Raw genomic sequence first — 18,938 nt, forward strand, 5'->3', positions numbered from 1 at the left:
CACAGCTGGTGAAGAGTCTGGCTACCTGGGGGATAAAAGGCAGACAGGAGCTCAAATAATTATTTTTGCCTTGCTGAACCACCTACATGTCTTGTTATTAAAGATGGGAAGTGAAAAGAGAAAGCATTTTGCTTTGGCTCCAGCTTGCTCAATATTATGGAGTGAACATAACCTAGAAAGAAATTTTAGTTGTAGAGATTCATCAGAGAAGACTTTCATTCTCAAGCAGGGAGGGGGGAGAGGGACTGCATCTTCTCTCCAAAAGCACTAGTTTCCTGTATCTCACTTGACCATAATGCTTTCTTCTGTATTTGAGATGCTGTATCAGCACCTCAGATGCCTTTTTCAAAAGGAAGAAGAAAAATCCAAAAGCTAAAAGCCTTTGAGGATATAAGAAGAGAGAGTTGGAAGGGAATCTAAGCAAATTTTGAAAACATCCACTGAAATAAACTGTGACTATCAGGCTAAACTGTTGGGAAGGAAAACACTTAAAAACTGAAGGCAACAAATGAATAAACTTAACTTTGAGCAAGTCAGAGCTGGCAAGGCTTCAAACTAGGCTACCTCTGTTCTAGAGTTAAAGCACTTGTTAATAAAAATTTAAGCTACAGTATTTAACAGGGCCTTCTCTTCACAAGGGCCTATTTTGCAAATAAACTCTCAAATGTTTTAATTATTTTTTATTTGTATCAGCAGCATATGAAGGCATACTTCCAACATGGCAGAGTCTTTGAAAGAAGCACACAGAAGTTTGATGCTGGCCTGCTCTACAAGAAAAGACACATTTTCTGGTGCCAGACTGCAGAGATGAACATGGAACCACAAGGCACCTGAAGCATCCTTCCACAGCAGCAGGAGCACACGAACAAAACTTGAAAGTACTCAACTGCAAAGTACCCTTGTTTGTCCTTCAGTGGAAAAGCATTACAAAGCCTCTTCAACACATACTCTGTCAAAGGGGCAGTGAAGAACCAAATAAAAGAATTTTAAACCTCAACCAATTACAGTATCCTTAGGCCTTTCCCGAATCTGTGCACTTTATTTCTTCCCATCTCATCAGATGTGATTTAAAAACAAGAGTCTGCATTTCAAAGGCCACCCTTCCTGTGCCCATGAATGGCCTGCTTTGGAATCTATGGCTTAAAAAGAGGGAGAGATCTTGATTTTTTTTACAAGTTTTGCTGATTAAAAGTTTGATAATGTCAGGAGATACTTCAGCTAGAGAGCCTGAATTCAGGGCGGCTCACTTTTATAGATTACAGAACTGCTTAAACAACAGTCATTTGAATTACCACATTAACAGGTGTTGTGATTTATAATGTAAACCTAAACATCAAATACAAATAGCCTTTGGGGGATGTTCAGAAGACAAAAATCATGCCCAAGAGGCTCTTCTCATTCCTTTTTTCACGACAAGTAATTACTTATAGTACTGCTGCTTACTATAATACATGAAGCTCTAGTACTCACATTGCCTGTTAAAGCTCTGCTAACACACATATTCCCTTCTTACTAAACAACTGAGATTAACTGCTCCCCCTCTGAAGACCTAAGGACTATAAGATCAAAATTTTGGAGCGGGAAAAATATTAAACATAATAAATAAATAATTTCTGTGTGTGTGTTCATATATATTTATATCTGAACACATACAATACATTATATATAGTGTGTGTGAATGAATGTATGTATGTGTGTCTTTATGGAAAATTCAAAGTACTCCTTTAAACAGCCCAACTGAACTGAGTTTCAGAGGTCCTTACCAAGGAAGAACGAGCCAAGCAAATGAATGACTGTACCCACACAAGCCCATGTGCTCTGTCTCTGTCATCAGGCAGATGTTCAAATGATCCTTCTGTATACAGAACTGCTACGAATTCCACACAACAACATGGGTCTGGCCTCAGAAGAGCCACTACGAAGGTTTTAAAGATGAACAGATACATAACCTGTTATAATAAAACTATATATTGCCAAAATGGAAAAAGAAGATTGATTCTTAATGAAAAGTTAGGATATGTAAAGACACAAAGAATACTCCAGCTTATTCTAAAAATAAGAAGGAATTTACTTGTTTGCCTCTTTCTTTTCCAGAAGCCAAGCCATACATTTAGGGGAAAGGCTACAGAGATTTCAGATATTTAATTTTCCACAAGCACGGGCCATAAATTAAAATACAGCAATCGAATCACATTAATAGTGCAATGAAAAGCTAAGTGGCTGCTTTGGTCTTTTCTTTCATAAACTTGTGTCAAGCTCAGTGACTTCAAAGAGATTTCCATTTCATTTCTACAAATGAGGAGAACAGACAGACAGAGAGCCTCTGCCATCCTCTGATGCCTGAAGAAAACAGAAGAAAAACATGCCTGTATCTCATTCTCCTAATGATTTTAGCTGCAAAAGGAGCTTGGTCGGCAGACGACCCTCAGGGCAAGGGCTTGAGGTCTGTCACAGTGTATAAGGCTTCTCCAAACCCATTCCATTATCTTCATTATTGTACACCAGGAATAAAAGGGGACTGACTCCTCTTCTGAAGCTCAAGTTAGAAAGGACAGAATGTTTCATGTAAAATAACACTGTGTGACTTCAGTAATAGGTTTATGCCTTTGGGGGCCTAATACTAAAGCTGCATATAAGGATTTTCCACAGAATTTGAGAGAAGAGAAATGAGCACTGTATTAGTAATGAGTAAAATTCCGCAAGTTTTAGATTTGCTGAAACACTTATGTCTCTGTGTCAGCATGACTCATTGTCAATCACATACTTGCATCCAGCAGCAGGAAAATGGCAAAATTAGGGGTAAAAGAAAAAGAGCAAGAAGCTTTAGAGCTAAGTATAAGCCCTTACAAAAACACCCCCCCACCCCACCCCAGCTCACAGCCAAGCAGGAAAAAGAAGTGATGAGCTTTTGGAAAAGTAGCAGTGTGGGCTCCTACAGGGCACATCAACCAAGGGTATCTAGACAACAAATCTACATGAAAACCATTTCTATGAAGAGTGATGCTCTCCTTATCAGCTGGTGTTTGAGTACAGGGATGTCTTTATGTATGTGTACATGTACAGGTGTGCACTGCTGCACTCTGGGCAGTATGTTTAAAATATAAAAATTCTTGTCCTTTACTGACAAAATTTACTGACTTTTATTTTCTAACAAAAATAATTGAAGAAAACCATTTCCCTTGTATCAATAAAGTTGCTTAGAAAGAGTCAAACCTGTTATCAATATTTTGGAATATCTCACTTGTCCTCAAAGCCTGTTTCAGAAAGGAGAAGCCGTTTCCCTGACTGATATGGGGTTTGAATTGAGACCTGGAGTTGTCTATGCAGCCCTTCCCTTTTTGCTGATTTTGAAGAAACAGGCCATTTGAGAGAATACTTGAAAAGCACGTTTCCCACAGCAATTCAGAAGACTATTTCAAACAATAAAAAGAGAGCAAACAGAGCCCATTGTACAAGTTAAATAATATATAAACTTTTGAGTACATAGAGAAATGGGAATCTGGCTCATATCTGGTCTTTGAAAGATTCACAGGAAATTGATTTAATTAAACCTCAACTACTGGTGCAAATGTTTCCCTTTTTTCCCGAAGGGAAATAAAGTATTATATTATTCTTGTTGACATAATGCAGCAAAGCTTAACCAAGATTCTTGATCTTCATCCCACAAAGCTTTACAAACTAGCAAGACTAATAATCATTACTGAAATATGCATTTATCACAAATTGCTGCATTTTTACCTACATGTACTATCAAAGATTCCCACTTGTAACACCTTATTCACAGGGAAATTCATTAATATGCTAATTACCTGACTAGCAACCAGTGATGATTGACAATTTTACTTCAGCACTACATGAAGAAGACATGACAATAATTTTCTGCTGGAGTTCAAACAGAGAAGACACTGTGTTGCATCAGGATATAACTCATTTAGGGAAAAGGACTCATATTTGTAGAGGACTTCTAAGAACAGTCCAGCCATCTGCACCCAGAAATATTTATTTTTTAATTAGCCACTCTAAAAACAACCACGTTGGCTGAAGGGAAGGGGGAGGGAGGCATGTCAAAATGATGTATTTGCCCCTCACCAACTTTCAATGCTCTTATGCAAGTCTAATTTTCTTCCTAGCCAGCTCACCTCTCTGGCCTCCTTTTGTTTCATGTCCCATTTCCCATTCTCCTCTAACTTCTGAACTTTTGTTAGTTCGCTTTTAAGGAGAAAGGGAAAAAAAGCTCAACTCTTTCCTATTCATTTTTGCCTGGATGGGGAGTAAGCAGAGACATGAATATGGCACCCTCATAATGATTTAACTAGGGCTTAATGAAATTTTCATCACAACCTGCTGTTCAATTTAATGGCCTTTGAAAGACAATAGAACAATGGCTAGAGGGAAGAAAAGATTTTTTGTTGCACGCATTTGCAAAGCCCAACATTCAGTTGCTCCCCCTCCTCTCTCTCCCAATCTCTTCACAAAGCTGTAGATCTTTTGTTTGTACTGTATATTTTCATTTTAGTAGAGCTGAGATTATGCACAAGCTCTGTAACCATTCTCATGTCTATCTGTGGCCTTTCCTTAATGGAGTCCTGCAGCTTGTACAACCTCATACTCAACAGAGTATTTATACATTGCCCAGAACTCCTTGTTCTTTCCTCTCTCAGATAAAAGCCTGGTCTCCTCCCCACCCATTCCCCCCACAATCTCTTCCATCCAAAGGCACAAGGTATGTTATGGCAACCTAAATGCAGAAGACATGTTGTAAGTAATATTAAAAAAATTGCTTAGACAAAAGATTTGTTTCCCAGCAAACCCTTACTGCATGCTCCAGTCAAGAAAATCCTAATTTATAATCCTGTCATGCTTCTGTATGTGCCAGTGTGTCTGTGTCCATACTTTCATTCCAGCATGCAGGTTGTCCTTAAATTTTCCTGTAAGTGCTGTCCCTTCATGCTTTAGCACTGGAGTCCTGCTTTTAAACATTTGGAACAGATTTCCATGACAGGATAGGTGAGTGTAAATGAAAATAGTCTCATTACTGTGCACTAGGAAACAAGGCTCAGTATGTTCACACATCTTCCAGTCAGGACTTTGCCCAAAACAGGAAAAAATTAAAAATCCTAATCTTTGGTCTTAGTTGCAGCCCACAGAACACAAGTCCTATCATCAGCAGCTGGAGAGAGGGTCTCAAAAAGACACTCCATCTCCAGAAATGACACCTATAAGCCACAGCTGAAACTTGCTGGCCACATATAATGCAGAGAACACCTGCATTCCCTCCTCTGTCTGTAGAGCACCTGCACTACAGATAAACAGAAGATGATGTGTCCCACACAAAAGCTTTCATGAATTCCCAATTTAACTTCTTATCTTTCAAATAATGGCATTCACGCTAAATCATTGTACAAAAACACTGACATTGAAGATCCCTCTTTTAGTTCTAGAAATGGGGAGAGGGGAGTAGAGGTGTAAAAGCCCCCAGGTGATTAAAACTAGCTTACCACAGGCATATTGAGGAGGTTGCAACCGTAACAAAAAGACCACTAGACTCTCTTTTTTGGGAAAAGCTAAAAACGTTAGCTATGATGGGACACTGATAAAATTCACCTCTAATGTAGAAAAGAACTGTAAGATCTTTAATTCTGCCAGCAAGGAAAAGCAAACGGAGCAGAAAACGGCACGATTAAAAAGTATACGCACTTTGTATATATATATATAAAAGGATCTGGAGGGAAAAAAGAAAAGAACACAGAAAATTTTGGCCAGCTTCCCAGGCCTTACCTTCTGGCTCGTTTTTGATGAGCTCTTCCATTTTCCTTTGCTTCAGGGTGTCCACGACATCGGCGAGGCTCCCCTTGCGCCTCTCCGGGGTTCCCAGCGCTGTGCTGGACAAGGACTCTCCGCTCTGACGCCCACCTTCTTCTGCCTTCAAGGGTGAGGTAGATGAGTTGTGAGGCGCAAATGAAGACATCACTTTATTGCCATCAACTTCCTGAAAGGGGAGAAAAACAAGATGAAACGTTCCTTTCTTTTCTTAAAGAAGGGGGAAAAAAAAATAGACGGAAAGAAAGAGAGAACAATCCTTTGTTCTTTGAGTTCATTGCTATTTGTTCTTCTGTTGAAACCTTTAAAAAAGGCATGCAATGCTTCAAAAACACCCAGAACAAAGCCTATCTATAAAGTATAAACCAAGATTACAGGCTGGAGTGAACAAAGATCAGCCTGCAAGAGAGAAACATAAAATACAGTTTTTCCCTAATTGAGAAGAAGTGCTGTTCTCATAGGTTTCCTAATAACAATGGTATTGATTACCTGTAATTGTTTGTTCTTTTACAGCTCACTTTCTAAAAAGAACTTCAATTTTTACAAGGACCATTAATTTCCTGACTTTATAAAGTACTTAATGCCTTGATTGGCTAATTGTTTTAAGAAATAAAATAGCAACTAAACATTAAATGTCCGTCACCATATGACATATTTTTACTCTCAGTTCAAGCAGTTCTCCCATCCATAAAGGATGAAGCAATTGCTTTCTGTTTTCTAATTCTATGCTCTTCTGTCTTAAACCTTAATTTCTTGTAGAAACATTATTTTTTCACAAAGGTGGTCCTAATGACTTTCCCTGGCAGCACAATGGCAAAACTCTGTGACTTCCTGGAACATCCACACAACCCTCCTCACGTGAGAGTCCACAGAGCTCTACTCATTAATTTTAATGGAAAGCAAAACTGGTTCCAGCATCTTCAGACTTGCCTTCATTAATGTGAGAGCCTTCTCCTCCACATCTCCTCCAACATAAAGCAACGTTCTCTGCACATGCTCCTTCTCCTTTCATGTCTGTTATACTCTACCCTTCTCTACACATCTCCCAAACCCATTTTCTCCTCTGCTAATATATGCCATCTGTACCTGAAAAATTTAGGTCAATGTCTCCAAACAAAGATTGCAGCAGAGTAATACACTGCATGAAATATAATGTTGTAAACATGTATAGTTTTCATTTTGATGTGATTTTCCAGGGTTTTTTTTTCACTATCCTATTACTTCACATTTTTGTACTCCAGCTGTTTAATGAATATTTTTTCTTAAAAAGGCCACTGGATCATCTTGTGATATGAGTTACAGACTTGGTTGAAAAAGTCTTAATAATTTTAAACTGTTTTCATTTTTTCATTTCATTTCAGAGGGTAAGAAGGTGATACATATATCTATAAATATGCACACACACATTTTTTAGTGATTTGCATTGTAATTTTATAATTTTTTTAGTAATTTTGATGTCTCTGCTCTAATAAATCACAGTATTCCAGAAAAAAATATATACTTTTATAAACAGAACATAAATTGCTACAACTTATTTCAATAAAATTTGAGTAAAGCTACATGGAAAACATGCAATAAAGAACGTACATTTGTTTTCACAGGCTACTTTGTTGTGGCAAAAAGATTACCTATGGTTAAGAAAACTTTTAATGCAAACAGTTTTGAGCAGCTTGAATGTGTTATACTAGTGAATAAATTCCCTAACAGAATCGGATTTAACTGAGATTACAATCTGGGCCATCATATGCCCCAAAACCCAAACCCAGTGATGTTAATGAGAGACTTTCTACTGACGTCAATGAGCTTTTGACCAAGCCCTAAAAAATTTTCCAACTCAAATCAACAGAAGTGCTCCTTTTTTTTTTTTTTTTTCCTTGCAACTCCCTCCATTTTTGTTCTGCACTTGGAAAATTCCTAGTTGCTAACACCAGACTTCAAAACTTAGTTGAAGCCAACTGCAATTTTTTTCCACATACAGACTGAATAAACTGATTTTTTAACACCAATCTAAACAAGAAAAATGGTTAACTTCAGCATCATTTCAGATTTTATCTAAAATTCAAACCATAATCACCAAGCGGCAATTTTTTTCCTACACACAAGGCTAAAAGAGGAAATATCTTGAAAGCTGCTTTCTTATTCACACTTTGAGACAGATAAGCCAAATATCATCCTTAGTTACAGTTCTTAAATCTACCTATGCCATCAGTCATGTACAGGAACAGTGTGTTTCTTCATTTTACCAGGAACTAGTTTCTTGTTTTAATCCAAAGCAGGTTCCAAAGCCTTTTGCTCCTGTTTCTGTGTGTCACATGCTGGTCACAGACACACAGAACTTGTAAAAATCACCTAAACCTCAGGTATCATCACTACTGTTTCCATGTACATTTGGGGTACATGCAAGTGTGGGGTTTTTTTTTATGTAAAAATATATTCTGAGTATAAAACCTTTTTTTTATAAGAGAAGAAGCATAAGAACACAAGGACTGAAAGATTATGTAAAGTAATATAAGATGGTTTTCAAAATCACAAATTGCTTGGCTTTCAAATGAAACTCATTTTCATGAGTTTAAGTATTTAATTTAAATATTTTTAAGACTCTGTCTTGCTTTTTGGGGAAAAGGAATTGTGAGGGGACAATGCAGTAGTCTGGAATAAAGCATCATGAGGGGACTCTGAATACTCAGTTCCTAGTTCTTTCCAGTGCACTGTGAAACCACAGAAAATATCACTTTTCTTCCCTGCATTTCAGTTTCCTGCTTGTAAAATGGGGACAAGTAATCTCCTATATTATAAATGTCTTGGAATGATAAATTCATTAATAACAGAGATACTCTCGTACTACAATGTTGGCTAAAATAATTTATAATACCACAGTTAGAAAGACTTCATAGCTAGATAAGAAAGGAAAGGTAAGTCTTCTACACAGATTTTTTTTTTTTTAAATGGTAAATTATATAGTAAAATATACAATCAAGAAACCATTCCCCCCACAAAAAGTTTCTTTAGACCACTCGGTTAGGTGTGCATGTATGCAGTGTTTGCATATCACACACATGGCTATTTATACACTTGTGGGATTTAAGACTCAATCAAAACACATATACAGTAGGGGAACAGCTGCAATCACATCTCAGTGGGCTAAATTACAGTACACCAGTGAATTATTCATTCAGAAAGATCTGTAGCAATCACACATCCACTGCGTGATTTGCAATCCGAGAGGAATCCTCTCCTTTCTGTACCGGTGGATGAGAGCACAGCCCAGCTCCTGCTGCTGCTGACACTTCTACGTGAATCCTCCAGCACACCAGCTCCAGAATCTGCTTTCCCACAAGCCCAGCATCCTTTTATTCTGTCATTCACAACAACAACAATGCAAAACATGCAACAGTTATCTTGGCTTTCACTTCATGTCCCTCTCTTTTATTTTGTTCTTTCTTATGCCATTACTTGGAGACGTGAAAAAGCTCTCAATGGGTCTGGATTTTTACTACTAGCACGTAAAAAGAAAGGATACTTCCACCACATAAAACCTGCTCGTGTCATAAAGCCAAAAAACTTCAAGTAAAGTAAATCCTCTGATACTGCACACAAGAGTTTCACTATTCCCCTGCAAACACTCAGAGAAATCCTTAATGGCAAGAAAGATATGTCAGCAACAGTTTAAAATTAATCCCCTGAGAAGAAGTTCCCTCCCAACAAGCAAGATTTAGCAGGTTCTTTTTTTAAAAGGACAAATTGACGTGACTTTCTTCAGTTTAACTGAGAGAAAAGCACCAACACTGTAAAGTGGTATTAAGAAACATCAATATCTACTTCTGACGTTTTACATTTAAGTCCATCAAGCCACACACAAGACCCATCTCGCAGCCCCTAAAACAGCAGACAAACACTTTTCCTGGAGAACAGTCTCCCTCAGCTGCGTAACCATTTCACCTGTTCAAGTTTGATTACATTCCAGCCTCTGGCACTGTTAATCCTGGGAACAGTTTTATGCAGGCAGCAGCTGCTGGGTGGATGGGGCTCTATTGTTCATTTGCATTGCAAATTGCTCTGCTAATGTGTGCTGGCCCAACATTTCCTCCAACTCTGAGCTGGGATCATACTCACCCAACACCTGATGCTGCTGCTTCTTGATTTCCCCCTTCGGAAAGGCAGAGCAGGACCTACACAGATCTTGCTGAAGCAAACACTCTAGGCCCTCCTTTCCCCCACAAGCAACTGCAACAAAAAAGGGACCAGACCACGTTTCGTGTCTTCTGCTTCTGTTCCAAGCTAGAATCCACAGGAAGACTTGTTCATTTACAAGAAAGTTGCCTCAATATTGCTAAACAGCTTTCCACCTATGGAGGAAATACCTCTTCCAAGGTTTAACGATAAAACAGGCTTCTGCCCTTTCGGGATGAGGTCAATAATCTTCCTTTGTTAATCTTGGGCAAGCTTTACTTAATCTAGCCCCCTTGTCACCTTTGTGATTGACAGGAAAAGTCATGTCACTGGACAATGGACTTGTCCTCACTGAGCAATATCTTTTTTAAAGATTACACAATGTTACCCTTGCTCTCATAAAAAGTGCAAACATTGTGCTGTTGAAAGAAACTCTTCATTCCAGCTGTATCTTTCAAATTGTCTCCCTCTGTTTCCAGGGTCCAAGGGAGGCCTATTCCAGTTCTACAGGGGAACATTTAAAGGCTTAATGAAAAGAAACAGGTTGTACTCGGTGAGATTTCCAAAATATCTTAGTGCTCTAAATAGAGCTCATCTTCTCCTTCCTCATCTAGAGATGCACATTATTCCTGTCTGCAATTAAACTCAGACACTCTGCTTCTGTGACATTAAAATTTTGTCCCAAACCAACCAAGAATCGAAGCAGAAGAAAACTGAGAACTAAGTCTGAAACTGTTAATTACCACCATATGGTATGCATGAAGTCTGCATCTGCAGGGAAAAAAAAAAAAAAAAAAAGATATCATGAGACTCAAGCTGCTGGTTTTGCAGCCAAAAAACACCTGGAATAAAATACTCATGTCTTTAAAACAAGCACAGATATTGTCTGATTTTAAGAAGCCTGTGATCCTAAAAGCAACCGAAAAGGTTCTTTTTTGCAAAGCTGGAATTTTGCCCATACTTCACTTTTAGAATGTGTAAAGAAGACCAAAAGCAGGGGTTTTTTTCTCTGTTTTCTACATTATACATGTAGGCCTATCTATTTTATAGTCTCCATAGTGACCAGGAAGCTGGTATGACATAACAGATAATCAGAAAACAGAATACTCCTCTCTTCTGAAGAATGAAATGATTCTCCAGAAATTTAGTACTTTTTCCTATCTTTTAAAATTTTATTTTCCCCAATCATGTTTTAGGAAATGAGTATCTATGTGTAAATCCAAAGCACATCTACTTCAAGGGAAAATCTGGAAGCTGTAGAAATACTTTCATTGCCCACAGGAGGCCCACCAGCAATTATGAGAAAACTCAACTTGACATTTCCAGTATTTGTTAATGTTTAAAAGAAACAAAACAGACACACAATATTCACAAAGCAAGAATTATCTTTAATTTTTTTCTTAATTTTCCATTTACAATCTTTGCCTTAATTAATGCAATTAACTTACTTCAGAAGCGTAATTGCCATCGCCTTTCGATGGGCATCGTATTTTGAAATCATTTAAGCCATTTGGAAAACTGTCTCCTTCTACATTTTGTATCACAGGGGCTGCAGAGAAGGTATCACCACAAACCTGTGTGGTTTATGGTGGCACCTTCAGGAAGATGATATTCCACAAGGCACCCCAGTGGACGCTGTGCTTTTCAGATGTAAGAATTTCCTTCCATCTATCTCGTATTTAAATAGGTCTTTTGTCTCTTCACGTAGTAGAGCTGCTCATCAGTGCTGGAGAGGAATATCCCAAGGAGATTTGAAAGGAAACAGTGGAGGACACAAAGGAAACAGGAGACTGTAGAGAAGGTGATGGAAGGGGAAAAGAGGTGGAAGAGGATAAATACACCGTTAGGAAGTGAGAACTGACTCATAACGTGGTTAAAGGCATCACACTGAGATGAACATCCAAAGGTTATGGGTCTGCAATTAGATCCACACAAACCAACCACTATCCTTACACCAATGACATATTTTCCTAGGACCGTGGTTTTAATGATGACAAGGAAATCAAATGCAGTAGAGAGTGAAGAAGTGAGAGAATGGATCAGACGAGTCAGCTGAAGAGGCCATTGTGGCAGAGAACTTAGACTTTTACCTGAATTAGGTGAACATAATGAACAGAGATGCACTTTTTTATTTTCCTTTTTATTGTGACCATGCTACTGTCATCAGAAGAAATACATTCAAGTCAAATATTAATTTGGCTTTACTGACACAATATATTTGGAACTCCATGATCCATAACTTGGAAGTACTACCAATTATTAGGCTTACATAATCCTGATGACATCTTGTTCTCACTCTAAAATGTTAAAATTTCACTTTGTAATGGAACTTTATTTTCTTTTAGCAGTCATTACCAGCTCTTGTCCTTCAATTTGTATTTATTTGACATCAAGTGCTGTATCTAATTAATGACCTTGATGAAGCAGAAGATACACAGGTAGAGATTTCAGTGGGAAGACTAACAGGTATTTTCACTGTTTGATACCCATGAACCTGGCTGAAAATGGTTCAAAGCTCAAAAAGACAACCATGTGCCATAGGAACTCTACTTCATCAGACACTTTCCTTCCTTTTACCTTTCTCCTGCATATGTAAACTGAGATATTAATGAATATTTCTTGCAGCTTGAGGCATTTAATGTAATTGATATTAAAAGCCTAGAGATTATTGGCCAAAAGCCTCAGAGCAGTTGTGTTTTCATTTTTATTGATGCAATAAATACTCAGCCCTTATATTACTTTTGCATTACTCCATGGGGCACTACAGCCCAATCACCTGGAACCGGAAATTGGGAATTCTCTCATATATCAAGTGCCACCCCACAATATCTGACAGGAACACTGAAATGTACCTTGATTTTTTCCAAATACCACTATACTCAGGCTGCTGCCACAACTGCACGAGCAAGAGGAAATTTCATACATTTACAAGGCTTAGAGATGAATTGCAAGAAACTGTTTGGTCACATTCACACAAAAGGAGTAACTTCTAATCCATTTTGCACTGACTTCTAACTTTATCCTCTGAGATTCAGAGAGCATAGGAACAGATTTTTCAAGGAATTAAGTATCTACAGATAGAAGGAGGTGCCTAGTGGGATTTCAGAAAATACACAATAATAAACATATTCATTTAACTCTCACTGACTTCACTGTAAGTGTCTGAAAATAAAGAGGTGGAAGCAGCACAGTGTGACTGGGTGGCTCTCTTCACCAGACCACTATCAGACTATCTGATAACCCATGCTTTAAAACAAACATTTCTCCTTTGGCTGCTCTGCATTCCACCCTACCCCAAACATACAGCACAAGTTTAGTATTTCTTACTGCTTATCCCATCATTTCTACTTTATTTATTAAAAATTAAAGAATTATATGCAAACTGGGGATCTGTTTGTAATAAAAATATATGAGAAAATGTTGTCAGTGAAATTTTAGAACTTTTTTATATTGACTTAGAAGGGTTAAAAAAATTATTTTAAAATATTTGAACTATTTTATATTATATATAAAATTTTATAATTTAAATTATTTTAAATTTTATATTATATATAAAATTTTATAATTTAAATTATTTTAAATTTTTAAAATTATTTTCTTCTGTGGTTTCTTTTTCTTTTCCTCTTTGCGCCTCTTTTTCCCCTTCTTTGCTATCAGAACCAGTCTTAAAGATGTAGAACTTAATATTTAGCACAAACAGAACAGACAATCGGGGATACAAGCACTACAAAGTCACCCCAGGACAGGTCTATATTTTGGGTTTATTTTTAGCCCACCTCTTTGTCCCATTTCTTGCAATGAAATGTTCCCCATATATGAAAGTAATTGGCAAATCCCTAGATATTAAATATAATAAAATTGTAACAAGTACTTGGTAATGGGTAAATGTAGTTAGTGACATGATTCCTGACACCTATACTCAGACCAGATCTCTCCTACTGCTTCTTTCTCCAGCTTAAACTCATTTTAAGAAAATAACGCAATATAGGATTACATCTATTTGCTCTCAAAACACTTAGCAAACAAAACTGGCATTCTGAGAACTCCTAATATGTTAGCTATAACCTGCAAAAACAAAGAACATGTTGTACTATAAGAGCCTTGTTATCTTTGTGCTAGTAATCTTCATGCTTAAAAATAATAAATAAAGCTCTGCAAAAGCACTTTTAAGACTTTTATGAGCTCTTCCCTGAGGGACTAAAGATCGCCCGTAAGACCTTGCTAAACAAAAATAAGGCTGCTTATCAAAACAGCTTGGTAGAGGCTTCAGCATACATTAAATCCTTCTAATAGTTTGGAAATCATGCAGTATAAAACGATTATCTTTGTAAAAATACAAGCTTACTAACCAGATACAACAACTCTGGCTTGTGAGTGTAATAAAACCTATGTTGAGTGTCAAAGGCAGTTTGATGACCAGCTTTGTTACTGTGAAACAAACCCATTGTCTGTGCTAATTCCCTGCAAGGAGGAGAGAGGACTGTCTGAACAGAACTCAGGATAAAAGGAATGCCACAGGCCAGCAGTGGCTCCTGGACTGTTCCCAGCTTTCACACTTCAATTCACTGCAGTTCTCAGATGGAAAGGGATGTCAGATAACTTCATCTGTTCTCTGGTAGCCTACAAAAACTTGTACCAGACAGATTATTTCACTCCATTCCTCTGGTTGGGTGGCTGAGAGGAAAGAAAAGAAAAGCCACCTATTAAGTAACTATATATATAATAATATAGTAACTATATGAAATAGTTAAAACTGCCTTCTGTGTGTTGAAGCTCATGTGGAGGATATCTTGTCTGGAAAGAACAACCCTCCAAACTGGGGAACAAAAGAAAAGCAAACATCCTGCACCCTCAAAGGCTCATGTTCATACTAAGGCAGGGTGATTCTGCAAATACCAAAAGCAGGTTTGTACCAGAAGGGCACACCTGGTGTGCCCACAGTTTTGGTGGCGGGTCCCAGATGTTTTAATTTGGCTAGCAAAATGTCTCAGGAAGACACTGAGGCTTCCCATTCTCCCCACAAATATTCTACAGATTTTTATTGCTCTGAAACACTGCCTCACCTTCACTTCTGTTCAACAACAGAACAGCTCTGTTCACAACTCTTACACAGCTGCTTCTTCCAGTGCACTGGAACATCCCTCTTACAGCTTCTACCATCCATGGCTTTTGGAACAGGCAGCACATATTAACTTTGTTATTACTGACCATATTTAGGCTTTACTCTCTCAAGTCTTCCCTCACAGGTCAGTTCCTACAGCTCTTAAATAATATATTTCTTGCAGCTGAAGTCCCTCCAGCTTGCCTCTTTCTCCAGGATGGCCAGAACAGAACACTGTTTCCCATACAATCTCAGCAGAGTTATGAGAAGGACAATTACCTTGTTACTGGCTTTCTTGTTGTCTTGCTACAAGAGAAGCTCATATCCAATTTTTAACACACCTAAGCATTTTTCAGCATTACTGTTTTCCAAGTGCCTTCCTCTCATTGATTATATAGATTTTTGTTGTATTTTGGATTACTTGCTCCAGCTGTATAAATTTGTAACTTTAACAGTTTTTTGGTTTTTTTTCATAGATACTTTACCTGGAACACTCAAATGAGATGTCTTAAAGACTGTAGGAAGGAAGCACAGCTCAATGCATGCATACTTCCACAATGAAATCCATGAGACTTGTGTGGAATTATATAAATATATGTGCGAGTATATATGTGTGTATATATATGTGTGTGTGTGTATATATGTGTATGTATATATGTCTATATATATGTATATATATGTATATATACATATATATTATATTATATTATATTATATTATATTATATTATATTATATTATATTATATTATATTATATTATATTATATATATTATATTATATATATTATTATATTATCTTATGTTATATTATATTATCTTATGTTATATTATATTATCTTATGTTATATTATATTATGTTATATTATATTATATTATGTTATATTATATTATATTATATTATAATATATTATATTATATTATATTATATTATATTATATTATATTATATTATATTATATTATATTATATTATATTATATTATATTATATTATATTATATTATATTATATTATATTATATTATATTATATTATGTTATATTATATTATATTATGTTATATTATATTATGTTATGTTATATTATATTATATTATGTTATATTATTATATTATATTAATACTCAATTATTTGGGAATCATTAGTTCTTTATACTTTTAAATGTCTCAGCCCATTCATGTATTATAATGAGTCTTACATCCATCCTGTATAAAGGAGGGTCATGAATTTGATAAAGGCAGTAGAGCACATCCCTTGTGGAGACAGGCTGGGAGTTGAGGCTCTTTAGGCCAGAGAAGAGAAGGTTTTGTGGAAACCTCAAAGCATCTTCAGTATCTGAAGGGGCTCTTCATCAGGAACTGTAGTGACAGAACGAGGACTAATGGCATCAAAGTGACAGAAGGGAAATTTAGATCAGACATACAGAAGAAATTCTTTACTGTGAGGGTGATGAGGCACTGGGACAGGCTGCCCAGAGGGGCTGTGGATGCCCCAGCCCTGGAAGTGCTGATGGTCAGGTTGGATGGGGCTTGGAGCAGCCTGGGATAGTGGAAGGTGTCCCTGCCCATGGCAGGGCTTGGAATACGGTCATTAAGTCCCTTCCAAGCCCAGACATGCTATGATTCTGTGGAAGGTAGGTATGTGGCTAAATCCACTAAATACACTTTTAAAACAATCATGTTCTGCTTTATACACGTTGGGTATTTTTCATGAGTCTTCTCAATTCACATCTATTTACCTACTTTTACCTTATATTTGTTCTTTTGCTTTCCAAAAGATTATAACGAGAATTACAAGATGAGAACCATCAAAATACTCTTTGCCTCCACAGAGATTAGCACCACACTATTTCTTTCTTCTGAAAGCAATCTTCTGGAAGTTTTCATTTCCAAGAAGGGCCAGAAATCATAACTTTATTAAAATGGAATAGCTACTTGAGAAATAGCCTCAGTGTCTCCACTGGAGTTTACTACAGCATAAGAACAGGATTTAAAAAAATAAATTATTTTGGTTCAGAATGTTAGTTTCATTTATTCTTGCAATGAATATCATCCAGCCCAAGGGACTCATGGATGTGCTTTTACCTAAGTTCTCTGTTCTGCTACCTGCTTTTCACAGACTTCAATTACTTTGTCTACTACTAACTCTCTTACATTTCTTAAGTAATGTTCTAGGACTTTTCCAAGCAGTAACTGGTTTAATCCTCTTTAACAGTTATTAACAGACTTGTTTTCCCTCTGAAATTTATTTCACCTATTCTGCTCTTTTATAACTTGATTTTCTTCCTATCTACAACCATTACACAATTTCAGTGAAATAGAATTTGGAATTCTGGTAGGAACCAAAGTAGTTTCTTCTCACCTTTGGAGGAAAGATTACACAGGCTATAAAAAGAAAAGGAAAATACATATTTTGTGCTTATAAACAGAGAATAAATCCTTTCACAGAAAGACAGCTCCACAGAACATGTTTACAGAGCAGGAATCAAACTTATTTGGATCTTGCACACTTCAAAGGACAGTATTTGATAAAAAATGCCAAATATATGAGGATAATTATTAAAAAATAATATAACATTAGTCAATCATTGTAACACTGATAAATAAACATAATATGGGGTAGAGCTATTCAGAATTTTAAAAATTGATCCCTACAAAATACCTTTGTGATAGGAAAAGTCAGGAAATGGCATGATTTGCCATTGAAATGAAATGAGCTGATTTGCCAGGTTCCAAGGCTCAGGAAAGGCAAAGCACATTCAGCATCCAAGGGTTATCAAGAATCAATTTCCTATTCACTCTTCTGGGTCCTACTACACCTCAAATGGTCACATTATGGTCTACTCCAGGGAGCAGCATGGTGTCATTTTACCATTTCAGTTCCATTCTAAAGCTCACCCAAGCAGAGCTTAAACAAGGTTTAAACCTCACCAGTTTAGACTGTGGCTGAGTGATGCAACATACCTTAAGAAATTCTAATTTACGACAAGATTCTCAGTTGTTCTCACTCTGCACATGAGTTATTCTTTCTTCTGTTTCTGTAAACTGCAGTCATCAGCATACATTTCCTACTATGAAGAGACCTTTGTGATAAGATCATATCAAGGGATGTTGTGACATTCCTGATTAAGAATTACACAGTAAGCAAACTGTACAGAAATGCTAATTTCTCTCCCCTTTCTCATCACTTACCTAAATTATTCTGAGTAATACAAATGATCTTTATTAGCTTTAAAGCAGTTCATTCTCATTCTCTTTTACCATTTCATTAAAGAAATCAAATTCCTGTAGATGACTAAGTGCACAATGTATTTTCCTTAACAATTAATTTTGTGCAGTGATGTACGTCATGTTCACAAACAAACTAAAAAAACCCCAAGGAACATCAATTCTTCTATAGTCACAGCTAACTACCCACCATCAGCAGAGAATGAATAACTTTTGCTGGAAATAGCCTTTATTCTCCAAATTCCTCTTTGAATCACTGATTTCTGAGTATTCCCTGTAGTTTTCAGTCATCATGAAGTGATGCTGAAAAACCCACAGAATTGCCCAACCCAAGAAAGAAAGGCTCAATTTTCTCCACTTTGACTGGAAAGAATGTAAGGCTGCTTTATGGTGAGGAAGCATTGCTTGACTAACAGAGCATGGTTACACAAAATCTCTCTTTCTTCTCTTAAATTTCCTAAAATTGGGTCTCATGATGTGATCCAACCAGGTATCACTGTGCCTACAAGCACTAAGCTGATGTACAGAAGGTTTCTAACAAAAAGTTCTCTCCAATGCAGTCATTATACACAGCAACATCAAACAGGGAAAAATAATTAAAAAGCTCCTATTGAGCACCTAGAGAC

General features: G+C 36.8%; 1 protein-coding gene across 6 annotated transcripts in view; it reads right to left on the reverse strand.

Annotated features, from left to right (window-relative positions):
• The window catches only part of SOX5 (SRY-box transcription factor 5), a 290,140-nt gene that overhangs the window by 214,044 nt on the left and 57,158 nt on the right, over positions 1-18,938 (reverse strand). For all 6 annotated transcript variants that reach the window (XM_058852941.1, XM_058852940.1, XM_058852939.1 and 3 more), the window contains exon 3: positions 5,779-5,989. In XM_058852941.1, coding sequence (XP_058708924.1) covers positions 5,779-5,989 — 211 coding nt within the window. The remainder of the gene's footprint in view (positions 1-5,778; positions 5,990-18,938) is intronic.

This window comes from Poecile atricapillus, chromosome 18 (assembly GCF_030490865.1).
Source record: "Poecile atricapillus isolate bPoeAtr1 chromosome 18, bPoeAtr1.hap1, whole genome shotgun sequence".
In the NCBI taxonomy this organism is placed as follows: domain Eukaryota; kingdom Metazoa; phylum Chordata; class Aves; order Passeriformes; family Paridae; genus Poecile; species Poecile atricapillus.